The sequence below is a fragment of the Arvicola amphibius genome, chromosome X (genome assembly GCF_903992535.2).
Source record: "Arvicola amphibius chromosome X, mArvAmp1.2, whole genome shotgun sequence".
Taxonomy (NCBI): Eukaryota; Metazoa; Chordata; class Mammalia; order Rodentia; family Cricetidae; genus Arvicola; species Arvicola amphibius.
Window position 1 is genome coordinate 54,222,918 of NC_052065.1, and position 24,113 is coordinate 54,247,030.

At 44.4% G+C, this 24,113-nt stretch overlaps 1 protein-coding gene across 6 annotated transcripts; it reads right to left on the reverse strand.

Moving 5' to 3' along the window:
- Positions 1-1,641: 1,641 nt before the first annotated feature.
- Las1l (LAS1 like ribosome biogenesis factor) lies at positions 1,642-23,284 on the reverse strand. 6 transcript variants are annotated; one of them, XM_038316326.2, is made up of 14 exons: positions 23,251-23,284; positions 22,961-23,156; positions 22,118-22,243; positions 20,851-20,920; positions 18,759-18,840; positions 17,424-17,720; positions 17,045-17,091; positions 16,090-16,199; positions 13,605-13,690; positions 12,712-12,918; positions 12,204-12,351; positions 6,744-7,318; positions 3,563-3,710; positions 1,642-1,973 (listed from the first exon to the last, which is right to left on the reverse strand). In XM_038316326.2, the coding sequence occupies exons 2-14, from the start codon at positions 23,152-23,154 to the stop codon at positions 1,841-1,843; spliced, it is 2,223 nt and encodes a 740-aa protein (XP_038172254.1). In that variant the 5' UTR covers positions 23,155-23,156; positions 23,251-23,284; the 3' UTR covers positions 1,642-1,840. The 6 variants fall into 6 exon arrangements, with proteins under 6 accessions (XP_038172254.1, XP_038172253.1, XP_038172257.1 ...); XM_038316325.2 differs by having other exon boundaries at positions 3,563-3,713; XM_038316329.2 differs by lacking the exon at positions 23,251-23,284 and adding an exon at positions 13,229-13,279 and having other exon boundaries at positions 22,961-23,234.
- Positions 23,285-24,113: the final 829 nt, after the last annotated feature.

A 24,113-nucleotide genomic window follows, 5' to 3' on the forward strand; every position in this document is an offset into this window, starting at 1 on the left:
TTCACATCAGGAGTGGGGTCTAATAATCATCATCCATAATGATCCCAGATGATGTTCAAAAAAAAACAACCTAGCAACCACTCTCTCTGATCAAGGGTAAATCACTTCTCTTTTGTCTGTCTCAGTACCTCAATACACTTAAAGGGGGATGTGGACTAGGTTAGGGGCCTAAGAGAAATAGAATCTCAAGATATTTGAAAAAAATAGGTAAAAAGGTGTGTGTACATACATTGTGGGGGGGCAGGAGGAACCAAACAAGAACTATTACTTTCAAACCTTTTTCTAGGCAGAAAAATCTAATCTTTAAAAAGCAATATCATGTAAGCCCCAAAACATACGCAGTAAAGTGAGGTAGTCTGATGTAGACCAGGATTATAAATATGCATCTTTAGACCATGGAATATGTAACCACATATTTTCAAGTCCCTTTTTCACATTTAATCTAGATCATTCTTGGTGATCTTTCAGGCTTTGACTTTCCAGTATACTAGAAAACCTTTAGCCCTTGCCTTTGTGAGGAGAGCAGCATTTGAAAAAAAAGAAACCTCTGTATTAACCAATGCACAAGGGTGCTTTATCAACACCTATATGCTTACATGGTAAAGTTTGTTGTGCTGGTGGACTCATGGACTGCTTTTAAGAGTAACAAAAACTAGACTATCTCCCTTGAAAAGCAATATATCAGATCAAGATATGTGTGTATGTATATCATACACATAAATGTATATATGTACATATACATAATTACACATGCACTATATATGCATACATTATAAACATATTTATATAATATTTATATAGTATTCTTTTAGATGATATACACTCCCTTAAGGTCAAATTAGAACCCTTATTGAAGTTCAGTGATGAAAATATTTGGTTACCATGGCTGAGGGCTCTGGGTACCATCTGCAGCTTGGAGTGGCTTGGGGATAAGCAGGGCACAAAACACCTTGACTGGGTTCAGAAACAGCATTTCCAACAGAAAGTTTTAACATTTCTTGGAACAGCTATTTATAGAAACACCTTAAGGTACTTGGAAGAAGCCTAAGTAACTCTGTCCTTCCTCATCAGGCTAAAGGTTCTGCCTATGTTTCCTGGCAACCAGGGTCTGATGGAGAATAGGCACTATGAGGTAAGGTGACTGAAAACTGGGTGACCATAGGACAGGGGCTGACATCACTAAGATATATCTAGAGCTCCAAGATGACTGCAGAAGTATACTGTATCTTTTCTAAGCCAAATGACAGAGAAATGACAAAGTATACCATATTTCCAGCTTTTTTTTCAGTTTGTTGCTTGCTAAAAAAGAAACTCCCTGCTACCTCCTATCCCCACAAAGCCCCATGCCCCAGTTGTTCACTGGGCTCTAGAGCCAGCTAAGCCTCTTTTCTGGGCCTTGATGCTTTCATGTAGACTTGCCCACATTACAGGGATGCGATGCAGAAATAAGTTTTAAGGAGCCAGGCAGAAGGTATGCCTACAGTTTACTTACGAAAGCAATTGGTATACTTAATAGGCCCCAGGCTGCAGCTTCTACTTAAAAGCCTTGTTACCATGTCACCTGTTATAGAATATCCACAAAATAAAGGGAGAATTACACTTGTCTAACTCAGAAGACACACCCTCATCTCACAAACACCATGACAAAAAAATCTGTTTATTATTTTTCAAAACAAAACAGAAAATCTGAGGAAATATTCAAATTTCTATTGCGGTGGAAAGCTAAATTGATATAGCTGATCTGAACTATTTCCCAGGTTGTTCAGTTTGTACCATGGATAGACTCTGGATTGAGCTGTGACTATAGCGGGGCTGCAGGCCACTTGCATCAGGACAGTCATCAGAAGAGCTGCAGGCCAGCTTTGAGCCCATGCAGTTGTCCCTGGTTCCAGTGAAGGCCCTCCAAGTTGCTGCCGCCGCTGCTGCTGCTGCTAGAGTTGTTACTGCCTCCACAACAACTTAGGCTCAAAGTGCTGCAGAGACAATGGGCAGTCAGTCAGGGGAAGGGGTGGCTCTACACTCAGGAAGGAAACTTGACTTGTACGTGCCTGTGGGAAAGGCCAACTTTCTGCCTGTCTTTAGAGAGAGATAGGAGCTACTCTGACAAATGATTTCAGGTGAGAACCAGGGGTGACTCTGCTCCCCGCCCATTGTCCCGCCCATGAAAGGAAGGAATGGAAGAGTAGAACTTCTCAAGTGAAGCATTACACAGAACTGCAGTACAGAAACTAGGTTAAATCTCATGTATTGCTTGAGATTAAGGGATAGAGGTCCCACCTCAGCTCCAGGAAGATAACAGAGTGGCTGCCTTGGTAGAGCGTCTTTCCAAGGTCCTAGAGCTTAGGACCCAAAGGACATTTGGGTGGATCCCTCTCACATCTAATAGCAAGTTAAGGGGCTCAATATGAGGCTTGGGATATAGAGTTAATATGACCCAACCCCACTCCATATTTTAAGACTGCTTGAGGTACACAACTATCCTCTGTCTCCCTAACCTCAGAAACACTCTTGAGTTCCTGCTTCCTGTAGATAAAAGGTCGTTCCAGCTAGATGAGGTGCCATCTAGCTGAGAGCTAAGCTATCAGCCTTCACTCAGGCAGATCTATAGTTACAGTGGATGAATGAAAAATAAAATTATTCCCTGGCAATGCTGAAGCATGCATGAGCAGCCCATATATGGTGGTTCTGTTGAACTTGTCCATATTGGGTTTCATGATGATGAGGATAACTGACCAGGTCTCTTCCTCAAGAGGGTACAAGATCTTACTACAGATGGTTGTGAGCCACCATGTGGTTGCTGGGAATTGAACTCAGGACCTCTGGAAGACCAGGCAGTGCTCTTAACCAGTGAGCCATCTTTCCAGTACTATAGTTATAATACTATAGATGAAAAAAAGAAAAACTTAGAAATAATAGCCCCACCCCTTCCCATCACCCACAACTTTACAAAGAAACTAAGGTCCAGAGTTGAATAAGAAAGAATCTGCCCAAAGTCGCATAGCCAAGTCAAGAGTGAAGCTGAGCAAAGTAAGGGTGGACATTTCGTATACCAACTACTAATGGAAGAGGGCTATAAAGATGGGCCAAGTCAACAGCTCTATATGCCCTGGCACTCACTACACCAAGCTTTCCTAGGGCCAGGTTAGTTGGAGGAGAAAGGGGCCTCTTATAATGGAATCCCACTTCCAATTGGCTTTCCCAGCTACCTCCTCTATTCAGCTGCTGCTGGGGCAATTAGATTTTAGAGTCCTCCCTCAGAATGCCCGAGTGAAGGGGAGTTCAAGTCATCTCCTAGGGAATAAGCAAGCAGAACAGGAATGGACTCTCAATTCCAATGGCCCACAGACAAATGCATACAGAGAAGCACTTGCATACAGACTGGACTCAACCTGGAAGGGGCATCAAATCATGTGCGACTAGTCCATTGGTTCCCTATACTAGGGAAAAGAAACAGGAATACTAACAAGGGCATAACCACTGACTCATCCGACCCACTTCTGTTCCTCTTCATCCAACAGAGGCAGTCAAAGGGCCAAGAAAGCCCACTGCCACAGGTACTCACCTACTCCTGGACTTTGGGGCTTCTAGCCGCTGCTCGAGTACAGGTTGGTCCAAAAGATACATGGTGTCGTAATTATCCAACAAAAGTTCTGTTGGGTCGTCAGTCTGACCTGGCATTCGGCCTATAGGGAATGCACCCCATCGCACATCTTCTGTATAACAAAGAAAGGTGGCAAGAATAAGCTTGGGAAAAGTCAAAACTATACTCAGACTCCATCTTAATTAGAATGGCAGTCATTTAAAAAAAATGTAATAAATGCTGGTAAAGATATGGAAAGGGAACTTTCATATACTGCTGATGGGAATGTAAATTAGTCCAGGCACAGTGGGAGTCAGGATAATGGTTTCTCAAAACAAAAACAAAATAAACAAACAAACAATAACAACAAAAACCCAGAGTACCGTATTTACCCAAAGGATTTCAAAAATCAATGTATCACAGAGATGTTTGCACATCAGTGCCTATTACAGCATTATTCACAGTAGCCAAACCATGGAACCAACCTAGGTGTTCAAGAACAGAGGAGTTTATAAAGGAAAGGCAACAGATAAAAATCAAGGGTTTTTTCAGCTCTAAAGAACTGTCACATTTGAAAGAAAATGGATGCTATGGCAGAAAACCATTATTAAGTAAGCCAATCTCAGAAAGACAAATACCAGGCTTTCTCTTATTTGTGGTATCTATCTTGCATAGATGTATAAAATCATGTACTTCATATCTCACATTAAAGTACACATCTTAACTGTCTAGGAAAGCGAGGCAAACTAATGAAAGAGGAATATAAAATGAGGATAGGAAAGCCGGGCGGTGGTGGTGCACGCCTTTAATCCCAGCACTCGGGAGGCAGAGGCAGGCGGATCTCTGTGAGTTTGAGGCCAGCCTGGTCTACAAGAGCTAGTTCCAGGACAGGCTCTAAAAAAGCTGCAGAGAAACCCTGTCTCGAAAAACCAAAAAAAAAAAGAAAAAAGAAAAATGAGGATAGGAAGGTAGGATGGCAAATATCTTTAACATACAATGTATACTTTCATGAAAACAGACTAATTTTAAAATATCAAATAAAAATATTTACAGAAAAAAAGTGCACTGATGAGCCGGTTTTCCTACTGGTACACAGGCGCACTTTCTACACGTCCCAGGCTCCATCTTCACTGTTAGCACTTCTCAAGAATACTCCTCTGTGCATCTTAGCATTCCACCACCGTGGCACTTTATAACTCTTACCCCATGAGCTTACATTATCTACATACACACAGCTACAGACACTTTTCACCGCATAAGACAGCCTCAGATACAGCTGTATCAGCACATTAATTAGTGGAAATCTCAGAATTCTCACAGCATGTCCTGTCCATACCCACCAATACTGATCATAATTGTTTATACAGCTATACCACCATGATGTGTTTGAATGCCATACCCTTTCTTAGTGGCTTTGCCCAAAGATACACACACACACACACACACACACACCCTAAAGGGTGGATACTATTTCTGAGGTTAGAACAATCTCTCTATTTGCATATCTCCCTAATCCTGGTCCTTGTAAGAACTTGTATCTGTCTTCATAATCTTTTATCACCCAATACAGATACCATCACACACAAGGCTCACTACCATTGGTTCCATCAGGCACGAGCTGGCCATTCCCATCACTAACATTCCCAAACATATGTATATTATTGCCCATATCTCTTTAGCCTGACATCCTTGTACATGTCCTCTAAGTTACAGCACAGAGCCAATTCTAAATGGCTCTCACTGCCTAGTCATAAACCCTCTGCAGGCTCCCACCTTCCCTCACAGGCACTTTCTGGATCTCATGTGTCTCAGCTGATCTTGCTTTCTCTTCAGAAAACACATACAACGCTATGACCTATTTGAGATTCTCTTCACCTCCCCTATTTTTCTCTTCCACCCACATCTAACCCCACCCTACCCCACAGACACAATTGTTCCTGTGCCAATTCCTCTCCCTTTTGCTATTAACAAACCCCCAACCTCTCAGCTTTCCTTGCCCTAAGAGGCTTTTCTGTCACTATGTCACAATTTACTTATCAAATGTCACACAGACGTGGACAGAGACAAACAGATAGACACACTGCTCACTCACTCCTGGCACTCCCACTCAAAAGAGTTTTTATACCACAACCCTTCCATACCTGTCTTCATAGGGCAAAGGCTACAGCTCTTGCCATGAGCTCATTCAATTCTTGATTCTATCTTACTCCCCACTGGGCTCGGCTGCTTTCCTTCCTTCTCCAGGCTTCGGCACACAGACCATGCCCCTGCCTCTGGTTTCCATGTGCATGCAGATATGTACCACACCATATTGATTGTTCTATTTGCTCCATGTCTGTTTCCATTAAGGCTCCTCCTTAAACTAAATGAAGTCATTCAAAAACTACCCTCAGCAGAGAAAAGGGCCCATACACCTCACTCTCCATCACCAAGCCTCCCCTGCATCCCCTCTGAGCTTCAATCTCATGGACTTGGATACAACACCTAATATCTGAACCACTCTCTATTTTCTTTTGATCTTATCTCCAGTTTTTCTGACTTAATACCCCAGGTTCCAATACACACAGCCAAAACTAGTTCCCACCAGTCAGTCTCTATGTGTACACACAAAGCACTCTTAGTGTACATGAAAGCATGTGCCCTAATACATACACGGCCCTGGTCTATCACATTCTTTCCCTCTTACTGCCCAAGACTCACACACAGGTTCTTACTTAAATGTGCTACTCATGTGAAGCCGCTTGCCATCCATGTACCCGGGTGCCTAAGGCTTGCCACACACTATCTACATCCTGTCCCTTTCTCATCTATTCTCTAGGGTGAAGGAAAGCCTCAAGAGTCAGCCAGCAGAGCACAAATGGCATGAAACTATAATTCTATCTACTCAGGAGGCTGAAATAGGGGATTACTTGAACCCACAGGAACAACAGCAGTGTAGGCAGCATAGTGAAACCTCCATCTCAAAAAGAGTTAAAGCTGAGGATAGTGGGGCATGCACTCAGAAGGCTAAAGCTACAGGATCTCAAGTCTAGGGTTACATTGTGACATTGAATCTTAAGAGAGGTGGGAGGAGAGGCAGAGGGAGACTGAAAACAGGAAGGGCCAATGAAGAATCGAGGCAATCGATGAAAGAAGAAAGGAAGTGGATTTAAGGGCTACTTACCAGAGCTTACTTGCCATGCTGAACCCTGCAAAGCTTCCCTTTTCCAGGACATGACCCTAGTATTCTCAAAATCGTAAGATTCCTTCATGAAAGAAAAAGCCCCCATCTCCATTCTGTCTTCATCGTCGTCATCATCGTCTTCGTCATCATCATCATCATCGTCGTCTTCATCCTCATCCACTTCCTCTTCTTCCTCTATCAAGTCATAACTTTCCTCTACATCTTCCTCCATCTGATCTTGAAAGACCTTTTGCTCCTGTTCCTCATCCTCATCCTGCTCCACCTCATTCTCCTGCTCCTCCTCCTCCTCATTCTCCTTTTCCTCCCCTTGCTTGGTATCCTTAAGGCTGCCTTGCTCCTTCTGTTGAGTATTTTCTTCAGACTCACAGTTGGCACCAGATGGTTTTGGGTCCTGCTGTAAGGTATCCAATGTGTATGGACTTTTCCCAGTGGAAGAGGAACCTACACTTGTCTTTGCCACACCATTCTCTCCATTCTGAGTATAAATGGAACAGACACGCAGCAGCTTCTCCTGCTCCCCATCTGGCAAGACCTGTCCCATGGCGTTGAAGACTCTAAGCAAATGGAGGGATGGAGTAGGAAAAGGTCAAGGTCTCAAGTCAGTTCACAGCCCAGCACTCTGGGGTTTGAACTTATTCTCTTAACTTCCATACTTGCCTCTGAAGGGCAGCACAATAGAGCAGAGAGAATGCAAAACAGGAACATGTATGCTAGCTCAGCTCTCTGGCACATCTCTATGCTTTACTTCTATCCTTATTAAAATGAAGGCAATAACAGAATCTGACTTCTAGGATTCTTGGGAGGAGGAAATAAAGCTTAACTAGAATGCCTGGCTGAGTGTCTGGCACAGTGACAGGCAATGAGTGACAGCTACTAGCCTGCACTCAAACACTACGTAAATATAAACTAGCCTAAATGGAAATCAGAATGGGAGAACAGTCTCTCCTTTGGGCCTAGCTGAGGATTCCATCCTGAGGGCCAAGGATATGGTGGGAGTGTGCTGGGTTTCTTCTGCATGGAACACAATGTGTGATTCCTTATGGGAGCAGCTACAGCCCAGCCTGGAATGGAGGAAAAGAAAGAAAACAGCAGCAGTTGACGAGACAAAGCGAATGTGGAAGGGAGGCCTGATGAGCACTGTTAATTGACTGTGCGTGCTATAGGAGCTAAGGGGAAGCAGAAAGTTCAAGGAGGGAGCAGAGACTGGGGAGGGCTTCATGTAGGTGAGGCCCAGGTAGCCCAGGGACAAGAGGGAGCACACTGCCTGTGGCCAGAGTAGCCCGGCGGGAGGGCAAGGCCCTTGCTGGGGAGCTGTGGGAAGAAAAGAAGGCTGGGAAGGGAAGTGTGTGCATCATGGGGCAGGCCACCTGCCAACTCTGGGGACAGGTCAAAGTCCCCGTTTCTGAAGATCACCATGCTAACCACATGGAGGGAGGATGGCCAGGGCAGGGAGCCTAGAGGCAGGAAGACCAGGGAGGCACCTGTTTTCACAACTCAAAACAGTTGGTTAGGGAGGACCTCAGGCACTGTTGGTAGACATGGCAGGGAGGAAGCTGTAAAGGACAGACACACAAAGAGCACGGCTTGGTGACCAACGGGAAGGGTCCAACAGAGGAGAATTCAACAAGATGATACTGTGCACATAACAGACAGTGCTAACAACAAAACCACTAACAGATACGGAGCTGCTGGGGAGGATGAAGGTGAGCACAGCTCACAGAGCCTGGCCCCTAAGAGGTGGCCGGCACTGTGGGACACACAGCAGGATGGAGGGATGGGGCACGTCCTTCTAGAAGTGTAGAATGTGAACTAGGCATGTTTTGCGGAGAGAGCACAAGCAGCGCATGCAGATTGGTCGCATATGACTGGCCACTGGTCTCTGGGGACAGAGCTGGGATCTACTGACTGGACTGGGGAGTCCCTGTTGGCAGAACTCATTTCATATTCCAAGAGGACACTCGTTCATATTGAGCTGATCGCCCGGCTGAGGGAAGCTCCTGGATGCCTACAGCTTTATGTGAGGAAAAGGCAGGAAGAAAGCCTACCCTCTCACTGTGGTCCATTAGTATGATTAATAATAAATGTCCTCAGGCACTTGACGTTGGCAAGATGCCTTGTCCCTGCTACTTACTACCCGTCCCCTGTGCCCAGCTTCTAGCCAGCCCATTAGGTGCTGTACTGATACAAATCATCAAATGCACCTCTTTCCTGACTATGCCTGTGGCAGCCTGGGACTGAGGTCATGGGTTTAGGCTGGTGGAAAATAAGCGGAGTTTAGACCCACAGAACTCAGGTCCCGATTCTCATCCCATTATCCAAAAACCACTGTGATTTTAAGGTACTTCAATCCTTAGTCCCTAGATACCCTATCTGTGAAAATGTATTATACTTCCACCTCCCAAGACTGCCGTGTCAAATTAAATAGCCTACTGAAAAAAAGAAACGTGATACCTAATACTTAATTATCTATGGTATCTTTTATATTTTCTCTGGAAAAAAAAAACAAAAACAGAGTTCTGTAGTCACATAGTAACAGGTTTTCTGCCATAGCTCAATCTATGTGGAACATTATAGAAAACCTCAGACATAAGGACAGGCTACAGGGGGTTTGGGCCCTAAATGTAGCATACCTAGGCACAACCCCTTTATTTCCCACTCTGTATAATGGGTGATTTGATGCAAATTCATTGATTATCTGAGAAAGGTAGGATCTGTGCACAAGGAATCGTACCCAGGTGAGCCGCTGTTACTGCTGGCATGTGTCGCATCCCTCTGATATGCTTGGGTTGGGAGAAGATCTCTGTGGTCCAGACTTCTCCAAGACCAGCAGCTTCCACTCTGCAGGCACTTAGGATTGGAAAGTACCTTGAAGGCCATCTAATCAAACCTCTCCATTCTGCTCTTTTCACTCCCTCCCCCAAGTACAAACACATCCTACATTCCTTCTACACTTTTAAGAACTTCCTTGATTTTTCTCTTTTTGAAATGCACAAGTGCTTCCTTTGATGCTCTAACCTGACTCCTCCATAAACTGCTAGTTTGCTTCCCCATTTCTTTTTCACATCACTTCTAATCCAGAGCTCACACATCTGGCAGCGTGGCTTGGTCCCATCTCCTGAAGCTGATGCAATTCCTTGGCTGAATTTGTAAGGCCACATTTTTAGTTTATAAATATGATTGTAGCCCAGATGCCACTAAGGGTTCAAGAAAGACTTTATGATCAAATAGATGGATGAGGAACTAACACAGTCTTGGCATCCAGTCTTCCACCTCACTCATTCCTCACACACTGGGTCATGTCCTACCAATATAAGCACTGCTGCTAAGGAGACGGCAGAGGATATTTCACTGAGTTCAATGGTATTTACTAAAGTCTGCCTGGTGCCTGGATTTGTGTAATATGCTGGAGTACAGAGAGCTAATGCAGAGCTCTTGCCCTTGCGAAGCTTAGTCTAGGAGAGGAAGGAAGGAGACACGGGGGGGGGGGTAGACACGGCAACATAAATCTCAAATTTGGAAAATATTTAGGAGTCAACAAAGGTTAGACTGTGCTACCACCAAGTGAGATCTGTAACAGTAAAGGATCTCCTCTGGCACTGGACTGCCCATTCAAAGGCAGATGTTGAACATGCAGTTGGACAGAGGAAACTGAATTGTGGAGGAAAAGGATTAGACTAAGGAGATGTGAGCTGAGAAGTTTATATGGACAGGAAATAAACACTGGCATTTCCAGGAGGGTATTGCATTCAGCATTAACGTAGCAGATATAGAAATTAATGAGGAGACCTGGTTTAGATAATTAGGTCAAGGCAGCTTTGGGACTGAGTACCAACAAAACTGCAGCAGGTTAAGGAGGAAAAGAGGAGTGAAAAAATCAAGATGATGCATGAAAACCACTTTTGAGAGATAAGGGGAAAAAGTGCCAAGCTGATAATAAGCAAACAAAAATATGCATGGTCAAAGCAGATACTGCTTGTATTATTACTCCTTTAACATGAAAAGAAAAACCTCAGACACATTCATAAAGGGTAAGAACCAGCTAAGCAAAAGAGAAACTGTGGTGGGGCCCCAACAATGCTGGCCTCCGAAGCACAGACAGAAGAATGGGTTTTGATGCACTGCAAGGCTGCCTCAAACTGAGATTGGTGGTGTTGACTTTAGAGACAGACCAGCTCAAGAGGACTCAACATCAGGTTGAGGGAGACCTGGTACATGCCTTCATGTACTGAAGGAAGCTAGGGTGAAATGGAAGGACTAGAGGTCAATGGGATGTGTTTAGAACAGTCCAGGACTGGAGCCCAAGTGGTCAGTAACAAATGCTCAGACATAGACCTGAAGCCTGGCGTGAGACTAGAAAGTATAGCTCTACATTAGCAGCAATGAGCAGTGCTGGGTTTTCCTCAGTGCGAGCTGGACTGGCTACCTAGGCTGAGGAAAGGAAGAAACAGAGCTGGGAAATGAATCCCAGCCTGGGAGTCTGTAAGCCAGACACCGCCAAAGGATCACAAGAACAGAAGGTGCCAAAGAGAAGTGATGTGATTAACTACAGACAAGGCTGAGGAAGCAAAATAAAGGAAAGAAATAAAGGGATGGCAGTTGGGACACAGGTAAAAGCAGTGTCAAGGTATAGGAGGGTGAAAAATGAAAGGACAAGACATGGTCACCAAGTAGGATGCTGGGATGCCAGCTTTCGGAGGAAGAAAGCTCGGAATAATGGAAATATGCTGCTGTGTACAGTACAGAATGAAAATCTCAGGAGTTGAGGAAATGCGGGACAAATGGGTCACTCAAATGACAAATACTGCTCTAGAAAGCAGGAAGAGAATCAGGGACTAAAGGCTTTCAGGAGAATGAGGGAAGTAGCTTAGGGCCAGGAAGTGACAGAAAAGAGGGAAAGGCAAACAACCACGGATATTTACAGGAATCAAAACAACACTCCAACTGAGCACACAACTTAGAGAGAACTGAATAAAGGGACTCACAAGAGATATGGTTACCATTACAGGTAGGTCCAGAAACACAAATATAATTGGATGTCAGGTTAAACCTTCATTCTGCTAAGAAGGCATTGGGGATTGTTGTGTAACTATCAAAGGTATACTTTAGGAAGCAAATAGAGGAGATAGCACTGGGCTTCGAGCCAGAAGACCTGAGTTCAATAATAAACACCAGTTACCATTTACTGTGCACTTACTCTGTGCAGGCCACTATGCTAAGCATTCTCACACCAGACTCAGTTTAGCCAAGTCTTAAAAGGAATGACCATAGGAAGCAGCACCCTACCCCTCCCCTTTCCAGACTCAATTCTCCAATCTGTTACTGGAAGGAATGGGATACCAGGACAGACATCTCCAAATGAGCCTTCCAACTCAGTCTAATGCTGTGAGGCCCTAAGGCTTCCAGGGCCATACCCTATTACCAGAGGGAACTAAGACTTACAGCTGAAGGAGTTGGGGACTGGCCCAGCAAGGTGAGCCCAAGCAGGACTCAACCACCTGGGGCCAATCAAGGGAGGCAGAACAATTGAACAGCCTCCAGCTCTTTCTTGCTTCCCACTGGCTTGCAGAAAACCTCCGGGCATTCCGTCCTGAAAGAAAACAGAGGCTTAAGATAAGATAAAGAGTCAGGTGAGTCCTCCACCCAGTCTTTGACCTCAAAATTCAGGATCAATCCCTCATTTCCCCTACCCACCCACCCCCTCAAATCTCCACCCTGTATTTTCCAACTGTGCAAAGCATCCAGAGTGCCCAATTTACTTGGCTCTGAGAAGAAAAAGGAAGAGGGAGATCTATTTGTTCACTATTCCCTACAGGACTCTCTTGAGCAACTTTAAACCTTTAACAAGGAAGTTGTCCACATGGTGGTACTTTACAGCAGAGCGGAGACCACTGGCATATGCTTCTGCTTGAGATGCCTGGGCCCTGGGAAGAGGGCTAGTTTTCCTCACCAATCTTGGTGTTGGCCACGATCAGTTCAACAGTCCATCTAAGGATGTAGGTAGACCGGATTCCAGTGCTCCCCAAGGTAGACAACTCAAAGAACATCCTCTCCAGCAGGGCCTGTGTGAAGGTCTGGGAGTGCAGGCCCCTGAGCAGGGGCTGCCAGAACTGAGAGAATGGCTTTGGCACCAAGATGTCATTCAAGTTGATGTTTTCTGGTTTGTGAGGGATACCCGTTGATGGATGGGAAGGGCAATAGGGTCAAGAGCAAGAGAATGAGAGAGCACCAAAAGCAAGCCAGCAAGAGGGGGTGGGGGAAAGAGAAGAAAAAATGCACACCAAAGAGAAAGAACAGACATACCCAAGTCCCAACAACAAGAATTGCCATTGCAGAGCAAGAGGAAAGGAAAGCAGAACAGCAGGGAAAGAGAAACCAATTAGTATCTGGTAAATAACAACTGATACAAAACCAAATACAAAAGAAAAAGAGCTCTGATTCTGACTTCAGCTTTGTCGATAACTCACTGTGTGAATTTGGTTCAGTAACTTCCCCTTTCTGGACCTCAGTCTGACCATCTGTAACATGAGGATGTTGGACTAGATGACCTCTCAAGGCCCTTCCAATGCTGCTGTTCTAGCTCTCTAGCTAGTGGCTAAATCATATTTAACAAGGCACAACAACAGTGTTAAGAAGCCCCCCCCTACCCATCCCAACCCACCTTGACCAATTCAAGGCCACTTAAAGAAAGTCCCACTACCACACGTCAGCAGGACTGTCTATTCTGTTCAGCCAAAGGGCTGAAGTTTCAGTCCCGTCCCGCCCCACACTCCAGCCCACTTCTGGAGTTCCCACACAAGAAACACAGAACCCTAAGAGTCCCGTGGACATGCAGGACCCTACCTTCATACTCTATCTGCAAAGCTGCCAATTGCTCAAAAGTGGGGATAAGGAAGCCTTCGTCCAGAAAAGCATCCAGCACAGCATCCCTAAAGCAAACAGACAGTAATTTAGAGGGCATGGTTGCACATGCCTACAATCCCAGCTACTCAGTAGACACAGGAGGCCAAGGCAAAAGCATCCTTAAGTTAGAAGCACCCTGGGTAACATAACAAACCCCAGTCTCAAAGGAAGAAAAAGGTATCCTTTCCAAATATACTGCATTGATTCTCTGGCTATTTAAAACTGAAATATGGAGTTTGTACCACTGGCCGGGGCTCAATGGTACAAGACTTAGCAGTGTGCATAAGGGCCAGTGCCTGATTCCCAGCACAAAGTAGAAAGACAAAATCAAAAACAAAACAAAAAAAAGCACACACTAAAATGCAAACTGACAGAAGACACACCTATTCCTGCAACACTTCCAAAACAGCTAATGTCTCTGGTTCAAATGGCCAGAGTCAGTGGGAGGGACTAAGTAGGTGACAATAGCTATTAGGCTTCAGGCTCCTGGGGGAGGAGCTGAGCCAGAGTCTGGAATTAGTGGGCTTTAAACACTCATGTACCAAGCACATGGTGATGTGATGTCTATAAATGAGAGCAATGGTGACTGAACAACTCAAATAACAGAATAAAAGTCTTAGGCTGACAGAAAAAAAATAAATGCCTAAGTTAGAGCTCAGTTCCTACAATATTTTTGTTTCTCCTGCCCCTTTCTCTGTTCTCTACACATTCCCTTCTTACTACCTTCTTTTAGATCCTAGAAGTTGAAATGTTAGGTATTCAATTGCTAGTTCAAATATGATTCAGGACTTCATACTGAGAACACAGATCAAACTTAGAGGGGTTGAAAACTTCACTAATAGGGGAGATTTCTCAGCTTCATCTAGCTCAAATTTAAATCAGCAACAGCAAATTCTCTACAGCTACTGGCTTGCTAAGAACCTCTCCTAGCTGACTAGGTCTAAAGGAGTCAATAAGCTTTCACCATGTCCTAGAGGGCTGACAACAGTCAGTTCCTTCTATCTATCAGACCAAGTTTGAGAAAATAATTGTCTTTCCAATTAACCCTCATCTCCTCAGATAAGTAGCTTAGAACTTAAAACAGCCACCAGCTGTCTGCTCAGCACATAAGGGCAGATACTAGTATGTAGGGCACAGGGGTAGTTCTTCCCAGCTGCCGGAGAAGATATCCCTCAGACTTTTGCTGAAGGGTAGAGTCAAGAAGTCTAGCATGGGCAAATTCTAGTAAAACGCCTTTGGAAGCATGGTACATGGTGGGGTGCACACATTTAATCTGAGCACTCAGAAAGCACAGGCAGGTAATTCTCTGAGTTCGAAGACAGCCTGGTCTACATAGTGCGTTTGAAGCCTGCCAGAGCTATATAGGAAAACCCTGTCTCAAAAAACAAAACAGACAAACAAACAAACAAAAACCCGTAACAGCACCATCACCTTTGGAACTAGTCTTCTAGAAATAAAGACAAGATAACAAGAGTAATCCCAGCTTACATGACAAGTTCCATCCAAACTCACCTATAACAGATCTAGTATAGATTCTTTTCAACTCTGCAGCTTAGATATCTCTTAATTTTCCTTCACTGTAGGGCCAGCATCACCTCCATAGTTTTTTTGTTTCGTCTTTTCTTTCTTCCCTTTTGGCACTGGAGATATCAAGCCAAAGGTTTTGTGCACACTAGGCAACTGCTCTACCACTGAACCACATCACACTCCCAGCCTTCCTCCATAGGTTGTTGTTGGTAGTGAGTCCTTCAAAGCCCTTTCAAACTGAATTAGGCAGAATAAACAAGAACAACATTTTTGCCTACTCAGCTTGAATTGTGGGCAGGGAGACACACAGCCATACTGAGTGAGAGAGGAGGGAACTTAGTCTCTAGCAGCCATACCCTAAGAAGGCCCTGCCTTTATTAGCCTAGGCATGACTAGGTAGTGAGGTGTTAGTTGCCAGGGAATGCACTCCTAACTCTGGCTGTTCTAGTAACTCACAGCAGGCAAACCTGGTGGCTAGCAGGGTTAGAGGCACACCATACAGAAAATATAGTCACCATAAAAGGGAGGAAGATTTCCTCTAGGATTTCCTACAACAGAGATCAGCTAGGTAGAATACCACACCTGCTTTCCCTTTCTGGTACTAAGAATTGAATTCAGGGCATTGCATATACTAGGCAGCCATAATACCACTGAGCTACTAGGCACCTTTCATTTTCCCCACTCAACTATTATTTTGAGACAGGGTCTCATAAGCTGCAGACTGGCTTTGAACTTATTCTGTAGCCCAGGCTATGAATTTGCAATCTGCCTACCTCAACCTCTCAAATAGCTGGGATTACAAGTCTACATCACCGGGTGTGGTTTGGAAATCAATTTCAATGAGGCTTTCATCCTCTACCCTAGAGAGCAGGTAACCCAGAGTTACCAAGTTACAAACCTGTTCTCCCATGTAATGCTTTTGAGTTCTTCCAGGATACACTGTACACATGGAGAAAGGTGGTTCCACACCTTAACAGCCTGAGGTAAATGCCTGTATTTCTCCAGCACCTGACAGCAAAAAGAGTCAATCAGAAGTGTGAACCTACCAAGCAACCCACCCCAAATTCCTTTAGGATCCCTTCTCATAGTACCCCAGCATTGCCCTTAAGGAAACAGGACAAAGCACACAAGATGGGCCGGCAACTCCTTTATTGGCCCAGCAACTAAAAATGACTAGATTTTCTTCTTTTCCCACTCTCCCCCTCCAAATCCTGTGGCTCCCAATAATCAGATACTATGATATTAGGTGTCACATGGAAGGATATGGTTTGAGATAAGCAGAGATTTTTGAACCAAAGGGTAAGGAACAAATGGGAGAAATGAGTTATGGGAGCAAGGGAATTGTTGAGGCCCAAAGTTCTTATTCTACTTCTGTTACTATGTATATAACTCTGACTCTGTCCCGTTCCTCATCCAAGGATTCAATCTGTCTGTAAAAAAGGGAGAATGAACTAAATGATTTCTGAGCCTTTCTATAAAAACTACCTTAAATCTCATCTGATGGAGGGAAGCTTGTTAGCCCCACCTGCTGGTCATCTTGAGAATCACAAGGCTCTACAACTGTAGCCCATTCCCAGTTCTCTACACCAGAGCAGATAGTCCATCAACTTCACTATGGGTTTGCCTCCTTCCATCACTTCACAGGACCATCTGCTTAGACTCTGCTCTCCTCGTTCGTAGTCCCACCCCCTCCAAGCAGTACCTTCATGCCTTGCCACTTTTCTTCCAAATTCTCTGAGAAGTTCCCTCATGCTCTGCCACTTTCAAATTCTTTCTCAAGATTTCTCAGGTAGCTGGCAAGAGGAAAGAAATGCCTGTGGCAGGTAACAGCATACTGCACCAAGGACACTTACCTTAAACTGCTCCTCTTCATACGATACCAGCAATTCCCGTGCTTTTTCTGAAAACAGCATGGAAAAAGGTTAGGGAAGGAAGCCCAGCCTCCCATTCCCTCTGTGAATCTGAGCCTCTTGTATCTCATTTCTTATGCTATAAACTGAGAACTAAAATTGAGAACTAAAATTCCTTCCCCACTTACTTCACATAACTCAAGAAAAATCATGGGGCAAACACAATAACCATTACACCACGGAAACTATCCCAGTGAGATAGTTTATTTACAACAGTCAGTTTCTATACTGGGACTCGCTAGATCCCACAGAAACTGATCCATTAGGGAAACAAGCAGTTCTGAGCCCAAGCTGTGTGTTCTTTGCCCACATGAATACCTACCATACAGCTCCTTGTATCTTGGACTGGGTTCTGGAGGAGAATCTGCCTCTTTCTTGTCTTTATCGTTCACATTGTCCTCGACAGGCAGCTCATCTTTGTCATCCTCCTGAGGCTCTGGTTCTGGTTCTGGTTCTGGTTCTGCTTCTACTACAACATCAACAATAGTTTCACGTTCCTCTTCTTGATGTTCTTCTGGCTCTATCTGGTCGTCTTCCAACTCCCAGGTCTCTTTCAGGGTATCCTCCAATTGACGGCTCCAGTACGTCTTCTGGAGCCAATTCAGGACAAAGTAGCAACCTAGGAGAGAAGGGTGAATGGGGCAGACATGTCATAGGACCAACTACAGGCAAGTAACTAGCAGGCTCCTAGCTTTCTGGGCCTCTGCTCTCATTTTGCATGTATAAATGGGGAAAGGCTAAGGAAAAGAGGGCTCCAGGGCTCAACTCCCCAGTAGCCACATATAGCCTCTCTTGAGCCTGGTCTTTGTATTCTCCTGCTCACTAGTATCTCTCCTAGGAGAAAAAAAACACTACTACTGACCTTAGACATGGGTGACAAATAAAACAAGGGGTGGTAAATGGGTGGTAAATTTAAGTAGCTACACCAGCTACTTAAATTCCCTTAGCCAAATTGCTTTCCTTTTCCAGATCTTGGTTTCCTGATTACAAGGGAAGAGCCCAAATCAGGGAGTTTTCATTAAGATAAAAAGAACGCCGAGTTCATGACACTATGGTTTACACCTCTCGACTACTACCACCTATATAAGAAAATTTAAGAAGAAAACATACCCTATAATTAAAATATCAAAAAGGACCATAACAGTGGGGCTAATGAGATGACTCATCAGCTAACAGCAATTGTACCTACAGAGAACCCAGGCTTAGATCCCAGTGCCTAGAGCAGGTGGTTTATGAATGCCTATAACCCTAGTTTCAGAAGCCCCCAAAACCTCTCCCAGCCTCTAGAGGTACACATAGATAAATAGTAAATACACACTCATGTATATAAATAAAAATAACTGAAATTTAAAAACAGGACCAGAACAGTACACTGCCAAGTTATATTGAATCCTAAAACAAGGTAATACTAATCCTGATTTCATTTTTCATATATTTTCATATATGGCTTTTTCCATATGAAAATACTACATACTGTTATCATCAAGCTTTGGAAAGCCCCTTATACTGTAGCCAAAATGAGTCTATAACATATTTCACCCAAGTTCTGGTCCTGACACCAGGTACAATCCTCCTCTCTGTGTCCCTTCCCCAAATGCCACCCAGCCCAGACCCCAGGAGCTTAACTGTGATAGGTATCACACCCAGTGACATTCACCTCTGCGGCAGTCATTTATATGGGGCATTTTCTTGTGGGTCAACTTGTGGCGAAGTTCAACAATCCAGTCTGGAATGTTCACCTGATTTAGGAGTAGAGGATGAGTTTAATTAGAAATGAGAAAATAATGAAGCTTGCAGAAACTCAGGGATGAATCACCCTGACCATCCATCCCCAGTGATTAAAATGCAGGGCTCCTGATTATATTTTACTGCTCATTGGAAGTAGTGTTAAATAAGAAAAGGCAACTATCTCCACCCATTCTCCATCAAGAGATTTCTATGAATGAACATTAGTAATTACCTTCTTGGCTTCTCTTTGCCCTTTCCTTCTTCCTAGGTATCTTTATCCTTCTCTGCCTCCCACAAGAGCTCTAGGAAGTTTTTTCATGGTTGAGAACATACCCACCCTCAAAGCCCCTATACAACTAACATACTCACTCAAGCCAGAAATATCTGGCATTTTCTTGCTGCTTGGCTGAGCTGTTTCTTTCCTCAGACTGCTAGCTCCCGGAGGGTAGGCATTTTGACTACTACCCTCTTTTTGTGTCCCTACCCAGAGGTATAGTCAGGCTCCTCACTTTCACTGGGCAACTGCAGACAAGACAAGCAGAGCTTGCCAAGCCCACTGAAATGCAAGTTATGAGAACCATGGGAACAATCTGCTTCTTTAAAACTGTAAAACTGGACATTCAATCGTCAAGTCAAACTCTTTCTGTTAAGGACTCCGACAGCACAAGACATAATCCTAAGATTCAACAAATGGGATTACAAGACACTTAAAGGTGTCTGCATATCAAAGAAAATAACAAAACATAGAGATAGCACAACTTAGAAAATGGGAGAAAATCTTTGCCAAGTATATATCATATAGGCAGTAATATCTATAAAGAATCTCCAAAATTAAACAATATTGTACAATCAATAAATATACTAACATACACTTCTCAAAGAAATGTGCATGGTCAATAAATATTTGAAATACTGTTCAACAGCCTTAGGTCTTAAGAAAAGATAATTTTTTTCAAGATTTGATCTCAACCCAGTCAGAAATGCTATCATTAAGAAAACAAGCAACCGGTTGGTGGTGGCACACACACCATCAATCCCAGCACTGGGGAGGCAGAGGCAGGTGGATCTCTGTGAATTTGAGGCCAGCCTTGGTCTACAAGAGCTAATTCCAGGACAGGCTCCAAAGCCAGAGAAACCCTGTCTCAAAACTAAAAAACAAACAAACAAACAAAAAAAAAAAAAACAAAAGAAAGAAAGAAAGAAAACCAAGCAACAGTAAATGCTGGTGAGACGTGGGGAAAAGAGTACCAATAATTATTCACTGCTGGCAGGAGTGTAAACTGGTATGGCCATTATAGATGTTCCTAAACAACTAAAATTAAAATTATCATATGATCCACCTACACCACTCCTGGGTATATACCCAGGGATTCTAAGGCAAAATACCACAGAAATACTTACGCATCCACATTTACTGCTACCTTGATTCACAATTGCTGCAATATATAATGAGCCCATAGGTCTATCAACACATACATGAAGACAACATGAAGCATTTACAGAATGAAATTTTACTCAGTTGTAAAGTATATCATCAGGAAAAAGATGGAATCGGAGATCAGTATGTGAAGCAAACAAAATAAGCCAAACTCAGAAAGTCAACCAGTTCATATTTTCTCATATGAAGAATCTAGATTTAAATTTACAGATGTGCATGTATATGTTTAGGCGGTGAATATAGAAAGCAGACTGTGGGGGAGGGAGGAAGGACCTAATGAGAGGGACAAAGGGAACAAGTGAGGCTAATGGAATGTGACATGCAAGCAAACGGAAGGACGATTTGAGAGAGGGAAGCAGAGAGGAACCAATAAACAAAGTATAACCATATATGTATGAATGCTGCAGCGGAACATGCTTTCATGTGGTAACAACACAAACCCTGAAAGCTAAGGGTCTGATGCTCTTCGTGGGTCTGTCTACCTGGCAGTGATGAGATTAATCTGCTTACATGTTACACCATGACCCAGTCAAGACACCCTCCTACAAAAAGAGAATGTGCAATAACATTTTATCACACATACCTCCTGAGCCAGGTACTTGAGGGGGAGGTTAGAACATTTGGTCTTCCTCTCTGAAATAAGATTCACAAACCTGGGTTGGGAAAGAAATAAGTGGTAGAGTATAAAAACCTGTTTCACTCAAAATTCCTTGTGAAGTTACTGATATCTTGTATTTCTACAATCTTTTTACTGACTGGCCTGTTCTTATGATTGGTGTCAGTCAAAGCAGGGACATTTCCACTCACCCCAACATTGACTGAGGACTTTGCTATGTACTGAAACAATACAGATAAATAAGATACTGTTCTGGTCTTGGCAAATTTGGTCTGGAATAATCTTGACATACGAAAGAACACAATATGCTATAGATATCAGAACAAATGACTACATTATATGGGGAACAGATAAATGACAGAAACAGAGGACAAAGGGGAAAACATCAAGACAGAGAGTGGAAATATATAAGGCTTTGAAGTATGAGAAAACTTCAGCGGCAACCCTTCCCCCAAAATGTATGAAATTCTCAGAACCACTATGATTCAGTTCAATTAGAAGCTCCCAGCCTGTGTCTTTTCTTCCACAATTCAGCAACCGTTCAGCTTTCAGAGGGGAGAGAAAAGGAAAAGAAGTAGTTCAAGGAGCCCGCCCCAGCCCCCTCTGTATGTGTGGTGGTGATGGTGGGTATGATAAGATGGTTGGACAATCCACAATAAATTACAGCAATGAACCACTGAGCTGGGAACAATGGCAACTAGGGAGGCAGAGGCAAGAGGATCACCTGGGAGTAGGAAGCCAGCCTCAGTTACAAAGTGAGCTGTAGACCAATAGAAGCTACATGATGAAACCCTGCCCAAAGAAAGGAATTGGTGAAAAGTTAAGAGACTAATAGGGAAGGGGAAACTTAAGATTGTCAAAGCTGGGTTGAATCTAAATACTCCACATGTTCTGAATGTCACGCTCCCTCACAGCCCTCCCTACATTTGGTTCTGAAAACTCCACGTGGTCTGAATTTCACATCCCCTCACAGACCAATACATATTTCTGAAAGGGGGGGGGGGAGAAGGACAGAGAAGGCTTTCTGGAAAGGAAGAAAAGATTGTGTGGGCAAGGCATAGTTGTGAACAAGGCAGAGTCATGACCAAGATAAACAATCACAAGGTGATTCACACACAAAGACCTACCTAGGGCTTTTGTTCAGGTAGCACCTGAAGCCAAGCCTTGTTCATCCAGGTTTACCCACCTCCAGTTCCCAAAGCCACCCCCCAGTTTTCCCCCATGCAGGTCTTACCTGACCAACGCCATGCCATAGAGCAGTCTAAGTTCATCGGTGCCCAAGCCACCAGCTACATCCATGAGCTTACAGCGTACCAGGTCAGCAGTAGAAGCCACTGCCAGGGGCAGGTCGTTGCCTAACCTAAAGAGCCACAGTCCAGCACCATCATAAAAGTCCTTACGTTGTCCCACCCGCTACCACAGAATCTTGGTCGCTGCGCTCTACTCCAAATACACACTGAGGATGTACATGGGAATACAAAACACCGTGGGAAAGGCAGGGTAAAATCCCTGAGACCCAACAGTAATAAAGGAAGTGAGACGCTGGCTGGGATACACGGGACGAATGAGCTGCTACAGTTAGCAGCAGTGGTGTAGACACAGTTCGTTCTCTCCCCCTCCCCAAACTATTTAGCTAGAGAGCTCGCAAATCACGATCACACCCCCGCCCCAAACTGAACTGAGCAGCCACCTCAAGCCCGCGTCCAATCTAAAGAGCCACAGTCCAATCCCTAACTAGAATCAGAAAGCCACCCTAGCATGTCTAACTACTCCCCTTTAGTCCTGGGCTCAGGTCCCCTCTATTTGGCAAGTAAAGCTTAAACCTCACCGGTCCAAAAACATTAAGGGGACATACACCCTAGTTTTCATCCACGAAGTCAGTACGAGAACTTGGCTGCAACCCGCCCCCTTCCCCCTTCCTCCCCTTCCCCCCCTTCCCCAGGCACTTGGGAGGGAGGCACCAGAAGGCAACTTCGGGGAAGGCTATAGAAAACAAGGCTGTCGGGGAACTCAGGAAAGGATGGAGTGAGGCACCCCCAGCATCCAGGTCAGAGGGCTGACCCCACCGCCGCCTTACCTGCTCCGCCACACCGTAATACGGTTCAGCGCGTACTGTTGCAATTTCTGATCATCGCAGAACAGATAAACCGTCACCTGATCCCACTCAGCCCGGCTCAGCCAGGAGACCACGATACTTTCGGGACATGGCGGCGGCTGAGGCTGTTTCTCTTTGAAGTCGTGCCCGTCCCACGAACGCCACACGCAGTCCATCCCTGGGGCGGGGGGGGGGGGGACCAAGACAGGTTCAGTCCTGGAACCCCACCAAACCTGAAAAGCGCCCGTGCGCCGCGCGCTTCCGCAGCCTACCCGTTAACGTGAGACCCTAGCTTCAAACGGCGGCCACCTTACCAGCCAATTGGAGAGCGCGACCCCGACGCAAGCCCGCCTCTCAGCGTCAGGGTGCCCAATTGGAACGTGGGGCATGGGTCCCACGTGCAGGATTACGCCCACACTCGCCGCCGGAAGTGTTCTCTCCACAAAGCCGCCTTACCAGAACCACAAGCTTTCAGCTTCTAGGTTCTGCTAGTTTCCCGGCTGTTTCGCGTCTTCTGTCCCTTACAGGAACCAGTGTGTCCGGACTGCCAAGAGGGAAAAAATACTTTGCGCCCCTTGGCGGTCAACGGAGGAATTGTACTCCATTACTGTACTTTCCCGATAATAAGCTTTAAGTTATTTAAAAAGTTCCTAATCCGATAGATTACTGTGGACACTGAAGAACAGCTACAGAAAAAAATAACATATATTTAGGTAAAATTGAGTAAAACAAAATCTGCTTTCTTGTAAACTGCTGGTACAGAGTAAACTGATCCCAGCCTGTTTGGATGAAGGAAAGAGAATAGTGTGAGAGGTTCTTAACCGGTGAGAGATGGTAATGGGGATGGAATATGGATATGAACAAAGGGCAACACTGTGTGTGTATGAAAATGGCAGAACGAAACCAATTATTTTTATGATAAATAAAAACAAAAGAAATAAGTAAGTTGGTATGTGCCTGTTGCATGGTAATTTGAGGTCAGAATGAGTGGAATTAGAATTATCTCGAGAGCATAGTGCCACTATCAGTGTGGCCTTGGACAAGTCTCTGGCCCTTTCCTGAACTGGGTTTTGTTTTGTTTTGTTTTGTTTACCTGTACGGTGAGGATTTTAGTCTTGACTCCAGTTATCTACCA

Bases quoted from the DNA above. Each gene is read 5' to 3' on its own strand.
- Las1l (XM_038316328.2), bottom strand. From the start codon at position 23,154: ATGGACTGCGTGTGGCGTTCGTGGGACGGGCACGACTTCAAAGAGAAA. The intron at 16,200-17,044 runs GTAAGTGTCCTT...TTTTGCTGTCAG, and splicing joins ATGAAGAGGAGCAGTTTAAG to GTGCTGGAGAAATACAGGCA. The intron at 13,691-16,089 runs GTTTGTAACTTG...TGTTTGCTTTAG, and splicing joins AGCATTACATGGGAGAACAG to GGATGCTGTGCTGGATGCTT.